A 20,632-nucleotide genomic window follows, 5' to 3' on the forward strand; every position below is an offset into this window, starting at 1 on the left:
AAGCATAACAAGTGCATGTTTTTAACTGGTATTTTACTTTAATTAATACATTTGTACAAGTGCACTAATACAACCTGTGATTTGTGATCCATCAGAGGTGCTGCTAAAATGTAACATCTGATCAGAACTGATGCGGCTTTAAAGTAAAAAAAAATAAAGAATTAAAAAAAATAATAAAATGGAATGATTCAAATAAAAAATAAGTTTTGCAGATTTTCGTTTCATAAACTTTATCCGTCTGCAATAATGCTGTTAGACAACGTTAGTCAAAAATAGCAGGGATAAGCAACACTGCCCTCTAGTGGACGCGTTACGATAATTCTCCGGATTGGACAAACCAATAAAGTCACGTGCAAAATCTGAGCAGCCACCAGGTATTCTGACATGACCTGAATACTGGCATTATTAAAGAAAAATATTTTAAAAAGTTGATTTTTGTCATTTTGATTTTTGTTTGTGTTTCCACACTTTGGACACACACAAATGCATGACATGAAATGTCAAGAAATAAGTCTTTTATGGTTTTTGAAAGACACAGGCATGTTTCTCTTTTGTTTATATGCGACTCAGTGACTTACTTTGACCAAAGAAAAAAATAACCAGATTTTACACTTTATTTTTTATTGAAAAATCCCCCTTATGGCATGAAGAACAGCTTTACACACACTTGGCATCCAAACACTTAGTTTCTCCAAACATTCAGATGAAATACTTTGCCATGGCTCTTGAAAATCTCACCAAAGATGTTCACTAGTTGGAGATTTTCTTTCCTGAGCTTGTGACCCAATTCTTCCAGAGCATCCCAATGTTGCTCAGTGCGAACACTTGTTTTTTCTTTCAGTTGGAATAAATCTCCATCCTTCCCTGCTCAAAAACAACCCCAAACCCTTAAGCTTCCACCTCCATGTGTGGGGGTGAGGAAGTCTGATCACATCTTTTCTGTTCTCCATCTTACAGAAATCATGCGGTTCGAGACAAAAATGTCCCTTTTAGATTCCACAGAACTTTATTCCAGGCATTTAGTGTCCAATTCTTGTGTTTTCCCTTTTATTTAGTTTGCTGCATATAAACAGAAGGTTTTGAGGTTTGTGACTCAAAAATGTACATATGCACATGCATACACACAATTCTGTTTTTACTGGGTCTCACATTTCAGCTCTAAACAGCTTTCAGTGTGTTTTTTTTCTTTTGTTTTAAAGACAGTGGATTATTAGTTTCTGATTCAGATGTAAAAGTCTGTACATGATGTTGAGTAAAGCAGCTCTGCACTTCTGCTCTGTGCTGCACCGTGTATAGTTGTGATGTGTGATGTGATGTGATGTAGAAAGTAGAAAAAAGTAGAAAAAAAGTAGAAAAAAATAAACTTTATTCAGTATGCGGTAATAGGAATAAATATGGTCATTTTTAAAAGTGCAGTGATACAGTGAGACAGACTACACAGGGAGGAGTCACTGCTACTGTCAGTTACCTCGTTCTAATAATCTCCTGAGTGGCCAGGCGGATGAGCTCGTTGAAGTCTAATTGGAGATATTTTCTCCAGTAACGCCGGTCTCGGCCGTACACCTGCGCTGGGTAACACGGGCTTCCTGAGAAACCAGGGAGAGAAAAAAAACTTACAAAAATTACTACAAAACAGAACACACATGAGTGAGAGAGAGAGAGAGAGAGAGAGAGAGAGAGAGAGAGAGAGAGAGAGAGAGAGAGAGAGAGAGAGAGAAAGAGAGAGATGGATGGATGGATGGAGAGAGAGAGAGAGAAAAAGAGAGATGGATGGATGGAGAGAGAGAGAGAGAGAGAGAGAGAGAGAGAGAGAGAGAGAGAGAGAGAGAGAGAGAGAGAGAGAGAGATGCAGAAAGACACGTACATATATACATATATACACACACACATTATGTGTGTGTGTGTGTGTGTGTGTGTGTGTGTGTGTGTGTGTGTGTGTGTGTGTGTGTGAAAGAGAGAGAAAGAGAGATAGACAGACAGACAAATGGATAGAGACAGACAGATGCACAAAATGTAATCACTTTGAACAGATTAGGTATTATTCAGTGTTTATATCACAACTTTTTATATACAGTGTGGAGAATAATTATCTCTAGTGTCTTTGGACAGCTCTTTGGTCTTGGCCATGTTAGTAGTTGGATTCTTACTGATTGTATGGGGTGGACAGGTGTCTTTATGCAGCTAACGACCTCAAACAGGTGCATCTAATTTAGGATAATAAATGTAGTGGATGTGGACATTTTAAAGGCAGACTAACAGGTCTTTGAGGGTCAGAATTCTAGCTGATAGACAGGTGTTTAAATACTTATTTGCAGCTGTATCATACAAATAAATAGTTTAAAAATCATATATTGTGATTTCTGGATTTTTTTTTTAGATTATGTCTCTCACAGTGGACATGCACCTACAATGACAATTTCAGACCCCTCCATCATTTCTAAGTGGGAGAACTTGCAAAATAGCAGGGTGTTCAAATTTTTCTTATACAGTGAGGAAAATAAGTGAGAGAAATGAGCAAACACACCGATCCCGTGAAAAATCCTTGCCACTGCACGACCTGAGAACTTTTCATCACTCCGACTGGCCAGGAAACCTCTCACATCGGCACGGATCTGCTCCTCCCAGTCCTTCAGCTGACACACAGTCAACAGTGTCAATAATCACATTGTTCTGGTTTACTGTGGGTTCCAGCTCATGCTGATAAATCATCAGTATAAACTGGGAAGTCTCTCTCTCTCTCTCTCTCTCTCTCTCTCTCTCCCTCTCATACACACACACCTTAAACTTGCTAAAGGTGTCATCCTCGTCCTCCTGCTCCTCCTCATACTGGCTCATGTCCAGGTCTCGCCGCTTCTCGAAATAATCAGCCAAAAGCTCCTTCAGCCTCAGGCTCCTGGTTTCATCCAACTCATCCATGCAGAAGCTACAGTTCCGATACGCAACACTGCATGCGCACAAACACACAATTTTACTAAAGAATAAAGAATCGATTGCATAAATGTAGAAGTCAAAATATTACACAAATAATCAAAGAAAAAACATGTTCTTCACATGACGACGCTATAAAACTCTCGATTTGGATTGGTCAGAATGTGTCATGTGTCAAACAGCAGCTCTTACAAGAGTGTTTCATTTAAAACGCAGGTGTTTGTGTGTGTGTGTGTATGTGACCTGCGGAATGCTTTAAAGGAGGCTTTCAGCTGATAAAGCTGGGTCCTCTCCTGCGTCTGGACCCGTCCGTACAGAAACGCACACACCTCGTCAAGTTCTTCAGCCGTCAGGTCGCCGTAGGAGCGAAAGTAAAAGGAAAGAGCAGAGAATTCCACAACGATGCCGCTCCGACCCGAGCCTCCAAAAACAACAAAACAAAACACACACCAGACACACACTGTGTTAATCATAACACAAGGAATACGTGGCAGAATGGAAAGAAAGCAAAACTGACAACATGAATGTGCTTAAAGTACAGACTATAGTTAAAAATTTTTTTTTTTTTTTTTTTTTTTTAAACAAAGAAAGTCTATTCTACATTGTGAAGAAGGACGGGTAAATAAACTGTATCTGCTCTAAATGCACACAATCAACCGGTAACTGAAGTGTGATTAATGTTGCTAAGAAATTCTGGCCAATCCTGCACACTCCATTATGACCATTTGCAACCGGTCATGGGAATATCCCACCTGTTCCTGTGAGACCCTTCATCAATTTTGGCCAAAATACAGGTAAACAAATATGCAGTAGACTCCATAACAACACACGATAGACAGATAGTTAGACGGACACAAAGATAGATGAAACAGATGGTTAATTGCACATTAGTCTATTATCCCAACTCATGTCTTTATATTCACCTCAAAATATTGTTCAGTATTACAGCCAGAAACATTTACTTCCTCAGTGAATGCAATTTTTGACGTTATGACGACAATCATATTTAAGGCGATTGTGTGATCATTTAGACACGCAGTTTGTACCCAACTAAAACTGATAGCTACTTATTTCATTCAAGAATTTAAATCAAGTAAGAACAATTTATCCAGAGTAAATAAATCTGTATTTCTGTCTGTACCACCCCACTGCAGCTGTCTCAATCCCCTCTTGACCAGCGGAAGCTGCCAGCCCATAGTGTCCGCCAACTCGACCACGTCAAACTCCAGAGAGTCGCAGTCCTCCACCTTTTCATGGGCCAGACGCTTCCTAGCCAGGACCACAGCCACTGGAGCACACCTGGCACATCGGAGAGAGGGCAACAAATGCAACGTCAGGTTCTCGATTGTAAATAATCAATCTTCAGACCAATCAGATGGATAAATACATCAGCTGCAGAAGTCTCAGTTGCAGATTTTATTTTAATGTCCTGGTTCTGGTTGTATTTGTATTTTTTTTTTTTTTCGGGTTTAAGCCCCGAAACTGCCATATGTCACTGTTGGGCCCTTAAACAAACCGAGATTCCGAGAAAGCTGGAATATGCGAAGAAAAGTATTTCACTGAACTATGATGTGTATGTGAAAATGTTCCAGGTCACCTTGTACATCCTCACACATTATTCCTATTGGTAATTTGGACGGTAGGGAGAAACCCAGAGGGAAGTACACAGATGGTAACTCAAGTTCAAGTTCAAGATTGAAATCAATGAGGAAGTTAAGCTCCAGTCTGTGCTCAAATTCTCTAGAAGCCTTAGTGGTTCTTGCTGGTCTCTAAATGCAGTCGTGGACAGTAACGAAGTACATGTAATTTAAAAAAGTAGCTTTTTCACGTATCTGTACTTCAATGAGGTATTTCCTTTTGGGGAGACTTTTATGTTAACTTCGCTACATTTTAACAGTAAATATCTTTTTTAAGTTTTAAATGACTTTTTACTCGAATACATTTAGTAAAATCGGTTGTTCCTTTTTTATTTCTGAGTGAATAAAAACTTATCGGGTCAAACACACAGCAAGCAACTGATCAGTGTCGAGCGCACGCTAAGTTTTAAACTTTAACAGTTCGGCGTCAGTTCAACTGCAAGCAGAACATTTATAGAGGAATAAATGATAAGGAAACTGCAGACTCGAACTCTCCACAGCACCCATGGCCTCATTTGCATGATTTCTATGAAGCAGTTGAAAAGCAGGTTTTTGTGTTTTGGGTTTTGGGAGAGTAACATTAGAGTCTTTTCACATAAACTGAGTTGATGAAGTAAAGAGTCTTGTGATAAAAATGATAATAGGAACATTACAGCCATAATAAACCATAGTACTTTGGATACTTAAATACATTTGAAGGCAAATACTTTTGTACTTTACCTCAAGTGAAAGTTTAAATGGACTCAAGGTTATATATTTTAACTACAGTATCTCTTTTACTCAACAACATTGTGTACTTTATCCACCACTGGTAAAATGCAATGGAATCTTGCTTGCCTGGTTCATAATTTGTTTTTTCATTTTTTGTGGAAAACACTGCTGAACCTGTCTAAAAGAAATGAGAACATACACTCTGGTGAGCTTGCGGAGCTCCCGAGGTCCTCCATAGCACACAAGGCGACAGGCCGAGAGCGTCGGGTGCATGAGCTCCACCCAGCACTGAGGATGAAGCTCCAGGTAACACAGTAACGTCTCCAAACCTGAAAAAATAAATGACAGTGCTGAACTGACAAGGTTGTGGCTTGGAAAATGCATGAGGGAGCATCTACAGAATCCTTACCCTCCTCTGCGATGTCCAGCTCATCCACTGTCTCCTGCATTGGAAGCGCCCTCTCATGAGTGTGACACACACGCTGGCCCTGCACACCACCCTCACTCTCTGAACCATTTTTACTTCCTCCATCCTTCTCACCCTCACCCATTTGTCCATCGTTTTCTCGTTCCTCTCCCCCAGGTGGACTAATGCAACGTTCAGGTTCTTCTTTCATTATTTGCACTGTAGGTGTGTTCCACTCTTGAGAGCTTTCTGACTGGAGTGGGTTCTTTTGCGTGGTCCCTGTCTGCTCCGGTTCTGTTTGTTGGACGTGGATAGGTGTTGCTGCGCCTTGCGGCTCATGCTGGTTGTCTCCAGCAGCGTCACAGTGATCCAGCAGCTCCATCAACTCTGCATCATCCACCTCCATGGCCTGGAGAAAAAAAACAGAAGCTCTCAGCTTTATCCAGTGCATCATACTGAGTTGAGCTATCACTATAGCTATAAGATTTGTGCACCAGATGATGATCAAATGTTTTTTAATGTCTTTTGTAATAAGACAAAAAAGAAACTCTGACCATTTGCAACCGTTTCGGGACAATCCAACCAGTCTCTGTAGACCCTTCATCAAATCTCAATTCATCCAATATCTTACAGGTTATTCATTCCAGAAATTCAAGCAGAAATCATTTGGTAAAGATCGAGAGGTGGACAAATGTATGACTGCATTCATGATCGTATGGATAAATAGATGGGTGGTAGGACAGATGGATGTATAGAAGAAAAGATGGATGGAGAGACAGATCAATAGACAGATGAATGGATGATTAAATGATGAATTAAATGATGATTGAACAGACAAAGAACAGACAAAGAGTATTGCATGTATGATTACATTCAAGACTGGATAGTATGGATAGAAATGTGAATGGATAGATAGTATGGATAGATGGACAGATGAAAGAGAAAAAAAAGGACAGATGGATAGTATGATTGGATAAACATCAATGGATAGTATGAACAGATGGATCAGAAAAAAGAAAAGGTGGATGGCAAAACAGAACAACAGAGAGATGGATGGATGATTAGATGATTGGACAGATGGACAGACAGATGACTGCATGCGTGATTGCATTCAAGACTGGATAGTATGGATGGATGGATAGTTTGGATGGTTAGATGGTATAAATAGTATTAATATAGATGGATAGATGGGTAGACAAGATGGATGGGTAGTACTCTAGTATGTATGAATGGATGGATAGTATTCGTGGATGGATGGATGGATGTATTCTAGTATGTATGGATGGATGGATGTATTCTAGTATGGATGGATGGATGGATGTATTCATGGATGGATGGATAGATGGATAGTATTCGTGGATGGATGGATGGTATTCGTGGATGGATGGATGGATGGATGGTATTCATATACAGATGATAGATGGATGGATGGGTAGTATTTTATTATGGATGGATGGATGGGTGTATTGTATTCATGGATAAAAGGATGGGTGTATAATATTAATGGATGAATGGATGGATGGATGGTAGTATGAATGAATAAACAGATGAATGGATAGTATGGATGGATAGTTTTCATGGATGTATGGCTGGATAAACATAAATGGATAGTATGGATAACTGGAGAGATGGATGGATAAGTATGGATAGACAGAAAGACAGATGGATAGTATGGATGGACGAACAGATGATCACATGTTTGATAGCATTGATGACTGAATAGTATGGGTGGATGGACAGATGGGTGGATTGTATAGATGGATGGATGAATGGACGGATACACAGATGGTTGATTCATATCCTACAAATTTCATTACACTGTATGGCTGTTTAAATCATTCACCTGAGCCAGTTCCTGGTGCTGATGGATCCGCCTGCACTTGCAGGAAGGGAAAACTTTCTGCACCAGCCTCTTGACAGTAAAGTAGTCCACAGTGTCTGCATGGATGTGTCTCCGCAGCTCGTGCAGATCTCCACCCTGCGCAGAAAGAAAAAAATAAATAAAAAATCACCATATGTTCAAATCTATATTTAACAACACTAAGACAAAAACAATGCTCTGATGACAAATGGCAAAAGATGCAACCAAAAAATGCTGAGATCGTCAAGAAAGAACACTGGCATTATTGAGCTCACTTCTGGATCCAGGAACAGGTGGCAGTGCGAGGGCTCTCCGTCTCTCCCGGCTCGTCCGATCTCCTGCACGTAACTCTCGAAGCTCTTGGGCATGTTGTAGTGTATGATACCGCGCACATCTGACTTGTCCAGGCCCATCCCAAATGCCACAGTGGCCACCACCACCCTCAGCTCGCCACACATGAAGTTATTCTGTACACGCCGGCGCTCGGAGGCTGACATGCCCGCGTGATACGCCTCAGAGATCCACTTCAGCGGCTTCCGGATCTTCTTCCTGGCTGAGGTTCAAGCGACACAGTGGACAGCCAAGTTATGGTTTGCTGAAGCCATATAAACTGTTCAGTGTTTCTAAAAAACTGATGCAGCCAAACTAATTTCTAAATTTCTAAACTAAATCTAGACTTCACTAAGTCTTTGCTTCATCTCTTCCTAAATACAGTGATGCAGCAGCACTTTAATCATTTAGTCTGTAAATGTCAGAATTAACACCATTAAGCTCATCATGCCATAGATAGCTAACTCAAATAAAAAGCATTAGCACAACAGCCTTGAATTTTACCCAAAGCTTTCTTCTTCTTGCTCACAGGATTGTCCTCCTTGTCCTCTTTGACAAGCCGTGAAGACTCTCTCAACATCACCCCCTGCAGGCAGGTGCGCAGCAGTGCTGCAATGCGGCTAGTCTCTTCTCGTCTGGTGCAGTACACTATAATGGACTCCAGGGCACCAAAGCGCTCACCTTTCAGCAAGGAAACCAAAGCCTGGTGAGAAAACACAATATTATACATTACCTCCAAATCTTCGAAAACCTTCTCCTTGCTAGAATTAAATTCCATTTCAAAAGGATCATATTCAGAAAATGTATTCTTTTCCTTTTCTCCTGGAAATGTACTAAGGGGGAGTGTACCTGGTCTTTGTCTCTATCCATAGACACAGAGAGCTGGAGGTTATGTGGAACTGCAGCTGAGCGAACGGCAATGCCGGCCCGATCGCTAATGCCCAGGTGATGGGCGATGTCCAGTGCAGTGGACAGAGTGGCAGTGGCTGTCAGGCCCAGCAAACAACGCACACCCAGACGATCCCTCAGCACCTACACACGAAAACACACACCAGAGAATAACTAAGAATAAGTTAATCCCACTCCTGCCATTGTGCAAGGCTCTGCTGCACAACTTGACACCGGTCTACCGCCACCATGTTTCAACTGAATAGTGCTAGCCTTGCACATTTATTCAATAGTTGTTTTTTATTAGTCTAAGGGTGTTTTTAATATTTTGTAACAAAAGCTCTACAGAAAACAAGTGTGTAATCCTTGAAATTCTGACATTATATGTAAAAAAAAAAAAAGGTTAAGTCTCTAAAACTCTGTGCTTTACAGTCTGGGGAAAAGCTGTTAAGTTTCCATGAAATAGAAATTTCTGATTTCTAAGTAACAAAACCAAAATAGTCAAGAGACAGGTAAAAAAAAAATTAATAAATTTATGAACAGATGGCATCACTCGTTCCACAGTCATTCAGAAAATATGCAACTGCGCTTTATATATGCAGGCTGGTTATTAAGTTAAAATTAACAGCAATTTGGGTGAATAAACTGAATTATAAATCTTTTTAGACACCCGACTATTCAATTTGTATGTGCATTTTGAACATCCCATTCCATAATTAATCCCCATTTATAAACCTCTGGGATGATTTTCTGGGATTTTCTGGTTGCAATAGATTTTCGTAGGATGAGGAGACCCGGGGTGCAGTTGGTGTTTTATCCAATTCATCTCTAATGTGTTCAACAGGGTTCAGGTGAGGGCTCTAAAGCAGAACAATCCAACCCATGAAATCCTTATCGTCATAAAGCTGGCTTTGATGCACAAGGAAACACAGTCTGCTGGAACAGGTTTGGGTCTCCTAATTCAAGTGAAAAGGAAATTTAACTGTAGCGCATCCACAGATGTCCTATACAATTGTGCTGCTCTGAATTTGTAGCAAGTTTGAGAAAGTGAATAGCATTCTTATTCTCCAACTAGCAATAACAGTGCTGACCTTACACAGCCTGAGGTAGCATGGCCTGAAGTTGTGTGACCACTCAGACACACAGTGAGCTTCATCAATGCAGGCAAAGGCCACTGGGGGGAGCTGGTCTGCAGGGGGGAGACACCCGGAGCCAGAGTGACCACCACCAACCAGAGCCTCTGGGGACAACAGTAAAACATGGACTTGACCTGCTTTCACCTGCACACACATGTACATAACACACACACACACACACACACACACACACACACACAATACAAATACTGTAAAATTAACAGGAACTCACTCATTATAATTTTACTATTACTTATATCATCTGTACTGTACATTAAACCGCTTGTTAACTACAGAGAAAACTTTAAACGGGCCTAACATCCCCTCTTGAGGTAAAAATATAACTGCACTACAGTAAATTTTGTTTGTATACAAACATTTTAGTAATCAAGGGCAATATCAATGTGCAACAGTTGCATATATTATAATTGTCCTTTTTTACTGTATCTTTCATTCACAATTTGTATACGCTTTAAGTTTAAAATGTAAGTATGGTTTTTGCTTTCTGAGAGCTACCATACTAAATTACGTAACATTCTACACGCTGACAACAAAAAAACGAGTAATAATGTGTAATTAGTTTGACCTTTTCGATAGCGGCCTCTCTCTGTTTAGGAGACATATTGGAGTGGATACACGCTGCTTTCAGCTTAGAGGGAATCCCAGAGAGCTGAAATCAAATGACATCATTAAGATTAACATTTACAGATTATGCACTCAAAAAAAGTGTATCTAAAACATTTCCAGCCCTACGATCATCAAATACACTATATGGACAAATGCATTGGGACAACTGATTTTCGAGCGATATGTAGTTCTACTACCTTGGTTTGGAGAAGAAACACTTATGAAGTTTGGTGCCACACAATTGTATAGGATTTTTTAGATGTGGCTGCATTACATGTTCCCTCTTCACTCGAACTATTAGACCCAAACCTGTTCCAGCATGACAATGCCCTGGTGCACAAAGCCAGTTCCATGAAGATATGCTTTACATGGGTTGGAATGGAAGATTTTGAGTGGCCTTCTGTAGAGCTCTAAACTCATCCTTGGGCATGGATTGGAACGCTGACTGCACCCCAGTACCTGACATTACTAACACCCTTCTAAACACAAACCTCCAGAGACACTAAAAATCTAGTGGAACATCTTCCCAGAAGAGTGGAGCTCATTATAAATGTGGAATGGGATGAAAAAAAGTAAATTTCAATCTCATGGTCAGGTGTCCACAAACATTTGTTCATATAGTGTGTGTGTGTCTCAGGAAAAATCCATTCTGCACCATCCTGACCGCAGCTCTATAGTGGATACATGTATACAATTTGAAGCAGTGTTACCTGGTCATCCATTAGCGATACCAAAGGTGACACAACCAGGGTTATGCACTTTGACCTTAGAGCATAGAGGTAGGCAGGAAGCTGGTAGCACAGAGATTTCCCCATGCCAGTAGACAGAACCACCAGGGTAGATAAACCTATATAATACAACATAATAACCAGAAACCTATTAGACACAACCTTATGTGGTTTACTGCTTCAATTATTCAAGTTTAATATCAGTTCAATTCAATGCAGCACAGCAAAAGTATTGTTAATTTGCCACATACATTTTACTGAGTCTGTATTATTATTATTATTATTATTATTATTATTATATCTGGAAGCTTTAATATAATGCCTTATACAGATTGGTTAAAAAAAATTACAAATTGAGATTTTGTATTGTTCTTATGCCTCTATTTCCTAACTATTGTGTACAGAGTTCTAAAACTTGGCACACTGATTGCAAATGGCCTAAAGACCAATTTAAACAAATGTGGGACAGGTGCTCTGAATGCTCTAATTTTTTTGTATTAAAAAAAAAAAATTATTTGATAGTTACTGCTCAATCTAACTTCTTTAATCATCACCCATATTGGCACAGTAAGAAAATTCCACCAGTCAGGAGTCAAAACATTCAGATCCATGGGGGAGACTGCACATCACTCTGGATTCACGATGCTTTGGCAGCTTAGGCAACAATTTTTTTAGCCTGTCTGTGAAGGAGCAGCTCACCTGCTCATTTACCGTCTGGGTGCTTGCAGATTTTATTTTATTATAATCTATAACTTTTGTTTTCAAAATTCAACATAAAAATAGAAAATGAAAAATAGATCAGTTATGCAAAGACTATAATAAGCTCACATTCTCAATACATCAATCGTTTCCAAAAATTCCGTGTTTCCTAATTTATCATGAATCGGCATCATTCTGCCATTGTTTTCTTTTTATATATATATATATATATATATATATATATATATATATATATATATATATATATATATATATATATATATATATATATATATATATTCTTTAATCACCCACCTGAGAGGATTCTCATGATGGCGGTCTCTTGGCCAGGCCTAAAGGACTTGTATCCAAAGTTCTGAAGAGCCTGGTATACCTCAGGAGGAACTTCTGTAAAAGAAAAGATTCATTCACCTTCTACTAGATATACTGTAAATAAGTGGTAAATTTGTTAAGATAAATGGATTCACCCTGCACTCTGCCGTCCTCTCGCGGACTGTAAAGAGGGTCCATGGGTGGAGGAGGAGCGGGACGCTCATAGTCTGGTCTTATGACGTTTAGCAGGATTTCCTCTCCTTGGTCTTTGTCCTTCTCACCTGCATCATTTTGAACACTTGATGGCACTGCTGGAGAAAGAGATCAGACTCTTTAATGATGCATGGATACAACGTTATTTCAGGGTGAAGCCAGATTTTAGCAAATTCTGTGCGAAATCCAAAATCTTTCTAATTTTTCTGGAAAGACTCTCCAGTGTCAGAGCTTCACTACAGTCAGAGTCAAATCTGTACTATTACGGGAAAGTCGAACATTGTGCTTGAATTTTGTCTTATTAACATCAAAAGCAACACCGTACTGATTTCATACAGAAGTAAATTATCCCAAATACGGGTCCATTCACAGTACAGTGTGCAGTTATATATTTCTATAACATCAAAAATCAATAGATTTTACATATGTTGAATTGTAACCCTTTTTTGGGGGTACTGTACTCACTAATGGGTTCAGAACAAAGAGTTCCTGTCGCTCTTGCTACTTCCTCTAAGGTGGGCAGCTCAAATGGCTCCTCTTCCTCGTCCTCAGGGGTCTTGTCCTTCTGAGACGACCCTCCTGTACCAGGAGCCAGAGCTTAGACAGACAAAATAAAAAATTAAATAAATTAATAAAATAAAAAAAATAAAAAGCAATAGATTCATTTAAATAATTTGATATGGGAGTGGACAAAAAGTTCACCCTTCTTTCATTTCTTAAGCAAATTAAGATTTCATAAGTTTGTGTTTTCTCTAATAAAACTTTAACACCAAAACAAAAACAATAGTCTTGTGATTTTCACCTGCTCCACGACAGTCTCGTGCCCAGTGTCCACTTCCACCACATTTATAACAGACGTCTCCCTGTCGGTTAAAGCCCCCGAATCTGCCTCTGCCCCGGCCGAAGCCTCCGCCGAACCGCTCGCCCTTCAGCTGAAACTTTTGCATGTACATCTGCAAACACAGCGCATGAACACAAACTCATTCACGTGCAGTTGAGTTACTGAGTAGAAATTAGGATCTAAGTGGAATCGTGATTCACTCGCCTGCTTGCGGAGAGCAGCACCTCTCAGTGCAAAGCCTTTAACATGAGACTTCTTCTTCAGGTTGATTTTCACAAAGTTACCGTCGGTGTTTTTGGTCACCCTTGGGAATATTTCATTTATTAATATATTGACATAACAAGCTTATTTAAAAAAAAACTGTTGCTCCAAGGAAGGATCGTCTAGACGTCACAATTCTTTTAAACTCGCTCAGATCCTTACGCTCGCCTGTTTTTCCCGCTTCTAACATCGACTTTGAGGACAAAATGTCCACTTGCTGTCTAATAAATCCCACCCACGAACAGGTGCTATGATGAAGAGATAATCAGTGTTCTTCACATCACCACTCACTAACGAGTTACATTCCGAACGACCGTATATACCATGAATTTGTACGTATGTTGGTACTGTGTTTGTTATTGACTACGCTTATCTACTATGATGTAAGAGCTGTAAATACTATATTAAGCAATAAAATATATTAAAACAAATCGAAACACTGTACACAATACTTTGTATAAAGTAATTGAAAAAAAAAAAAGGAAAAAAAAGGAAAATGCATACGCCGTAGTCCAGTGCGCATCATGTAGTTACGGTGGACGATTAGCTCGTGGCGACTATTCTCAGATTTATTTATTTTTTTCCGACTCCGAACAAATTTCACTTTGAGGACAGGTTTGTTCATATCCACGAAAGTTCGTAAAGTGGGGCGCGTTTGTATACATGTATGATGCTGGAAGACATTTCTTCCAACAAGACCATAATAACACCTATAACTATTTAATATCTAAATCGATTATTTGTTTCATTTCTTTTAATTTTAATCCTTTTTCAATATTAAAGATTGGGTGCACAATTTTTACTTAATTTTTTTATATAGTGCAATAGAAGTGATGTCGAAAATTTATGACAACCATATTTATACTGTATATATATATATATATATATATATATATATATATATATATATATATATATATATATATATATACGGTATTATCTTTTGATGCCGGATGTCCTGCTACTAACTTTGGCCACTTTGGACCTGCATTAATCCACCATGTTTTCCGGACTATAAGCCGCTACTTTTTTTCCCACGCTTTGAACCCCGCAACTTAAACAACGAAGTTGCTTATTTATTTCACAAGCTTCAAAGCCAAAAAACTGAGCCCCATCACATTAGACCAATGAAATTGCGGAACAGGTTCAGGTGAACCAATGAAACTCTTATAATAAATCAGATGCGCTCCCACTGAATCGGGCTGCACCACATCATAAATATGGATGAGGTTCCTCTGACGTTTGACCTGCCGCTCACTCGGACTGTCTACAGGAAATGTGAATCATTCGTCACGCTAAAAACAACCGGGCATGAAAAAACACGCACTTCACCTGTGTTCTGAGCTGCACGGCATCGGGAGAAAAGATTCACCGATGGTGATTTTTAAACGCACGACGATGCCAAAAGTTAAACTTTTGATTCTGAAATTGTTGTGAAAGGAAGGAGGAAGACAGTGAACAATGACTTTCTTGGTAGGCTACTGTTTAGATACAAGCCGTGTAACAGACACTGTGTGAAGATCATTAGTTTCAGTGTAGACACCTGCGGCTTATAGACAGGTGCGGCTTATAGACAGGTGCGGCTTATAGACAGGTGCGGCTTATAGACAGGTGCGGCTTATTTATGTTCAAAATAAACATTTTGTCAACTTTGTCAAATTCATTGAGTTTATATTTGAGTGTGCTTAATAGTCCGGAAATTATGGTAACTGCATTTATATATATATATAATAAATTTTAAAAAAGACAACATCTGGAAAGCAGCAGTAAATGTTCAGAATGTGGTATTAATGTCTATCAGATACCTTCAGGTGTGTGAAGTTTTGTCATTTTATCTTAAATAATCATGTTTGTTTGTTAGTTCTGTCTGAGAAAAAAATGTGTTTGGATGTTGATTAGCTTGGATTCCTAGATCTATTTGAAAGTTAGATCTTTCTTCTACACAAAGAGCACCTACTTTAATTCAGTTAATTGGGAGAAGATCAGCATAAAGGTTTCACCTGCTTCTGATCGGGTTCGTCTTCTTGAATGACGCCGCTCTCACATCCTCCTCGTCCACTTCTCCAAGAAGGTTCTCCTGAGGCATCTTTGATTTCTGAGGTACTTTTTGAATCTCAGGAGTGCTTTCCTCCTCCTCGGTTGCTCTTTCTTTCTTTTTCCGTCCTTTTTTCACAGGCTTCTCCTCTGCAGTGTCCTCTTTCTTGGTCCTGCGTTTCTTCTGGACACTTTCGATTTGTCCTGCTTGTTCTTCGCCTTCTTCGGTTTCTCTCTGTCTTTTCCGTCCCTTTTTTCTTACAGGCTTCTGCTCGCAATCTGAACCTTCAGAATCCTGTGCTTTTCTTGACTGGGGTTTTTTCACTTGTTTTCTAGTTTGTAAAGGAGGACTGCACCTGTTAATGTGGTCCTGACCCTCTGGGACTCGATCTAGCGTCAATAATTTATCAGGGGTTCCTGGAATGTGATTAATGTCTACTGAACATTTCTCAGCATGCACCTGAGACACATCATGTGGTGATGATGCGTCTCTGGATGCTTCGTTCTCAACAACTTTTTTCTCACTTGTAGCACTACTCTGATTCATTTCCGGAAGGTCTACATTTCCGGCGACTGGTTTGTGCTCAACACTTGCCTCAGTGAAGCCCTGACAACGCTCCAGCCAGCCCCTGTCCACACACGACAGCCGCTTGGTCATGGACTGCCTGAGGAACTGAGCTTTCTCCAAGCTTTTACTCGGAGTCTTTGAGCTTAGTGAGGACATTTTCAAAGGAGTGAAAGAAGGAAAATGATCGGAGGGTTCACCCTCACCCTCAGTGCTCCCTGTCTGATCTGAAGGACTGAGCAGCGCTGGACTCGTGTTAGCAAGTTTTGGGGATGGATTCACCACGTCCTCGAGTGCCGAGCTCGCGGTTCCATCGTCTTTCCGGGTCTTTCCCGGTGTCCGTCGAGGAGTGACTGCTTTCTTCAGAGAGAACGATCGCTCCTAAAAAATATATATCAGATCATTGGTGAGAACATCTGGTTTAAAGAACTCCGGCATTGGAGGTTATATTTACATACCTTTGATAACGAGTTGAGATTAGACTTCAGCTTCATCCCAAAGTACTGAGGAGAGGCCTGTAAAGTCTCCTTGTCTGTAGAAGTGAGTTTGGGTGTTGCTGCAGGCAGGTTTTTACGATTAAGATGAGAACCCCAGTAGTCCTTTTCAACAATTTTAGAACCAAATTCAAAGAGTGAGTCATATAGAAAACAACAACAACAACAGAAATAGAAAAATCATTCAGTCAGTGGCTTACGGAAATGGCTGGAGACTGGACCTCCTGCTTTTGGATGCAACCAGCATTCTCATTCGTGGTCTTCTCCTTTGCCTCTTTGAGCATGCGGTACTCTTTATAAAGATCTGCAACGAAACAGGGAAATGCACGTTTTCTTTAAGACGCTTTTTTTTTTGTTTGGCGTTTTTTGAAAGGAGTCTCCAGTGTTAGTGCTTAATCACTTTGTCTTTTGAAGTTAAAAAGTGTTTTAACTTTAAACAGATGATGTGCGACAAGGGTCTCCATCCCGCTGCAGCCCATGGAGCGCTTTCCTCAGATCAGAACAATCATTTACTAACTTAACATTTAATTGACAGGAAATCATCAATTTCATCTCCATAGCAACTGCGTACCTCAAACACACGTTTAAAATAATCTAAACATCCATTTACTTCTTTAACGTTCGTAAAACCATGAAAAACTGTCCCTGTAGCACAATAAATAATAGCATACCATATGCCATAATTAGCATAAAAAGTGTCATATTTATAGACATTTTACACAGAACAGTTTAGCGACCCGGCAGCAACTCTTTCACAATCCGGGGTTTGGTGACCTCTGATTTATGACTCGTTCGTTAACAAATTCAAACTTCAAATCAAGTCTGTGAAATTAAACATTAACAGGCATATACAATTACTGTACTTACTTTTAGTGTCTTCGGGAGCTGCAGCAATATCATCCTGAAAATACATTATTATTATTATGAGTGGTAAAAGATTCCTCGCTTTTCATTCCTGTATTTCACTTCCTGTCATCTAGGCCCTGTTTTTTCCCTCTTTTTGATTATTTATTATTATTATTATTATTATTATTATTATTATTATTATACTTCGATAAGTCAAAAATCTTACTTACACTTTGTGTCTATTTTTTGCAGACATACTATATATATATATATATATATATTAGTATATTTAGTATATAGCAGAGAGAGAGAGAGAGAGAGAGAGAGAGAGAGAGAGAGAGAGAGAGAGAGAGAGAGAGAGAGAGAGAGAGAGAGAGAGAGGACAGAGTGCATGTGTGTGAACGTGGAGGAGTTTAAGTACTTGGGGTCAACAGTGCAAAGTAATGGAGAGTGTGTTAGAGAAGTAAAGCAAAGAGTGCAGGCAGGGTGGAGAAGAATGATAGCAGGAGTGATTTGTGATAGAAGAGTATCTGTGAAAGGGAAAGTTTATAGGACTGTAGTGAGACCTGAGAGGTTGTATGGTTTAGAGGCAGTGGCATTATGTGAAAGACAGGAGGTGGAGCTGGAGGTAGCAGAGCTGAAGATGTTGAGGTTTTTGTTGGGAGTGACGACGATGGACAGGATTAGAAATGAGTTTATTAGAGGGACAGCACATGTAGGACGTTCTGGAGACAAGGTGTGGGAGGCGAGATTGAGATGGTTTGGACATGTTCAGAGGAGGGACATGGGGTATATCAGTAGGAGAATGCTGAGGATGGAGCCACCAGGAAGGAGGAAAAGAGAAAGCCCAAGGAGGAGGTTTAAGGATGTGGTGACATGCAGGTAGTTGTTCTGAAAAAGGCAGATGTAGAGGACAGAGGGGTATGGAGACGGATGATCCCTAATAGGAGCAGCAAAAAGAAGACTGTAATTATATTTACAAATGTATATGTAAGTTTGCACAACGCTGCTATTTGCACTTCTGGTGGATGCATCTCGTTCTCTGGACCTGTACTATGCAGTGAGAGTAAAATTGTGTCTATAAGAACCGACTCTTTCGACTCTGAATTTATTTTCCTATTCTTCTTATAACCCCTCTCTCATTTGCTTCTAATGCAAAGTTGTCTCGCTTTTCTACGTTGTTACATAGTAATAATAATAAATAAATAAAGATTTATCAATAAATAAATTCATTATATTATTCAATATATGGGTGAGTCGGTTCTCAACGTGCATGCACAACTGACAACTCGAAGAGCCGACTCAAAGAGTCGATTCAAAGAACCCACTCATAAAAACGAATAGTTAGAGAATGGCCGGTATTTTTCGAGACTGTTTTATTTCGTAGGAACATTACCGAATTTAAAGGATTGTAAAATGTCTGGTGTTTAACTCACCTTATTCGGTTTTCTGTGGTGTGTTTGCATAAAGGAATGTTCCCACTGTTTTAAGAGTATTTTCAGGTCGTTATAGCGGTCCATGGCAACAGCGCGCGCTGAAATACGCTTCCGTGGTAAATAGTTGTATTAAACTCGGTCTTTTCCCACGATGCTTTATCTAATCACGACTAAATATTCATGTCGTAATTTAGTTATTTAAAACTAGCCATAAGATCAGTTACAGTTTAACAGCGTCGCCAGGCTTTAAACACAGCGCGCCAAAAACACGGAAATGGGCGTGTCCGTCTTACATGTCAGAATAAGAGTCACCATAACAGGATAAAATCATTCTCACCATAACAGGATAACCTCTTCACTCCTTACTAATCCTATCCACTTCCTGCTTCATCATCTCCACACCATCCAACCTTCTCTCTCTCTCTCTCTCTCTCTCTCTCTCTCTCTCTCTCTCTCTCTCTCTCTCTCTCTCTCATTTTCCTCATTCATCAGCTGCTCAAAATCCTCCCTCCATCTTCTCAACACACTTTCCTCACTAGTCAACACATTTCCATCTCCATCCTTTATTGCTCTAACTTGCAGTACATCTTTCCCAGCTCGGTCCCTCTGCCTGGCCAATCGCTACAAATCCTTTTCTCCTTTCTTAGTGTCCATCTTCTCATACAGCTTCTCATATGCCTTTTCCTTTTCTTTCGCCACGTCCCTCTTCACCTGCTGCTGCATCTCCTTGTACTCCTGCCTACTTTTCTCATCACTCTGTCAATCCCAGTTCTGTTTTGCCAACCTCTTTCTCCTTATGCTCTCCTGCACTTTCTCATTCTACCTACATGTCTCTTTCTCTTCCTTTCTATTTCCAGTTGTCACACCAAGTATCATTCTAGCTGTCTCCCTCATCACTTCTGCAGTAGTTGCCCAATCATCCAGCATCTCATCACCACCACAGAGCCCCTGTCTGACCTCTTCCTTCAGGATCACCCAGATACAACATCCACACAGTGATAGAACAGTTTAAAGCCACCTCCAATGCTCCTGGTCTTACTCCCTTTCCACTTGGTCTCCTGAACACACAACACATCTACCTTTCTCTGCTCTATTATATCAGCTACCTCTCTCCCTTTACCAGTCATGGTACCAACATTTAAAGTACCAACCCAAACCTCCACTCTCCTCCACTTCTCTTGAAAAATATAAAGAATGAAAATGAAAAGAATAGACTATTGTAATGAATTAACTATATATATATATATATATATATATATATATATATATATATATATATATATATATATATATATATATATATATATATATATATATATAAGGGCTTTCAAAATGAAATAATGCGTTAAAGCAAATTCATTTTAACGGCACTAATTTCATCAATGCACGATTAATGCAGCACACATTTCTGATTGACTATTTTATTACAAATTTAAATAACTAAATATTAAAGAGGGGAAATTAAAACCAACGACGCAACACACATTTATTCATAACATCCTTTCTTTACACCAAACTCCACCATGATGCACACATCCGGCAATTAAAACCGTCCGTGTGGAAACACAGCAAAAGGTCCATTTGGTATCCTGATGATTTACGTAATTTACGTAATCATGCTCGAAGTTGAGTTTGGTTTTACTAATAATAAACATATA

At 39.6% G+C, this 20,632-nt stretch overlaps 1 protein-coding gene across 2 annotated transcripts; it reads right to left on the reverse strand.

Annotated features, from left to right (window-relative positions):
- Positions 1-1,349: 1,349 nt before the first annotated feature.
- Positions 1,350-19,274, reverse strand: recql4 (RecQ helicase-like 4). Of its 2 annotated transcripts, none has more exons than XM_083524320.1 (24): positions 18,975-19,274; positions 17,560-17,593; positions 16,893-16,996; positions 16,657-16,797; positions 15,600-16,579; positions 13,543-13,642; positions 13,300-13,450; positions 12,963-13,094; positions 12,440-12,592; positions 12,267-12,359; positions 11,235-11,371; positions 10,484-10,567; positions 9,853-10,041; positions 8,723-8,905; positions 8,378-8,576; positions 7,819-8,096; positions 7,526-7,660; positions 5,686-6,091; positions 5,476-5,605; positions 4,070-4,227; positions 3,172-3,349; positions 2,779-2,944; positions 2,525-2,633; positions 1,350-1,586 (listed from the first exon to the last, which is right to left on the reverse strand). In XM_083524320.1, the coding sequence occupies exons 1-24, from the start codon at positions 19,056-19,058 to the stop codon at positions 1,465-1,467; spliced, it is 4,446 nt and encodes a 1,481-aa protein (XP_083380446.1). In that variant the 5' UTR covers positions 19,059-19,274; the 3' UTR covers positions 1,350-1,464. The 2 variants fall into 2 exon arrangements, with proteins under 2 accessions (XP_083380446.1, XP_083380445.1); XM_083524319.1 differs by having other exon boundaries at positions 12,440-12,595; positions 18,975-19,273.
- Positions 19,275-20,632: the final 1,358 nt, after the last annotated feature.

This window comes from Silurus aristotelis (genome assembly GCF_946808225.1).
Source record: "Silurus aristotelis genome assembly, chromosome: 21".
In the NCBI taxonomy this organism is placed as follows: Eukaryota; Metazoa; Chordata; class Actinopteri; order Siluriformes; family Siluridae; genus Silurus; species Silurus aristotelis.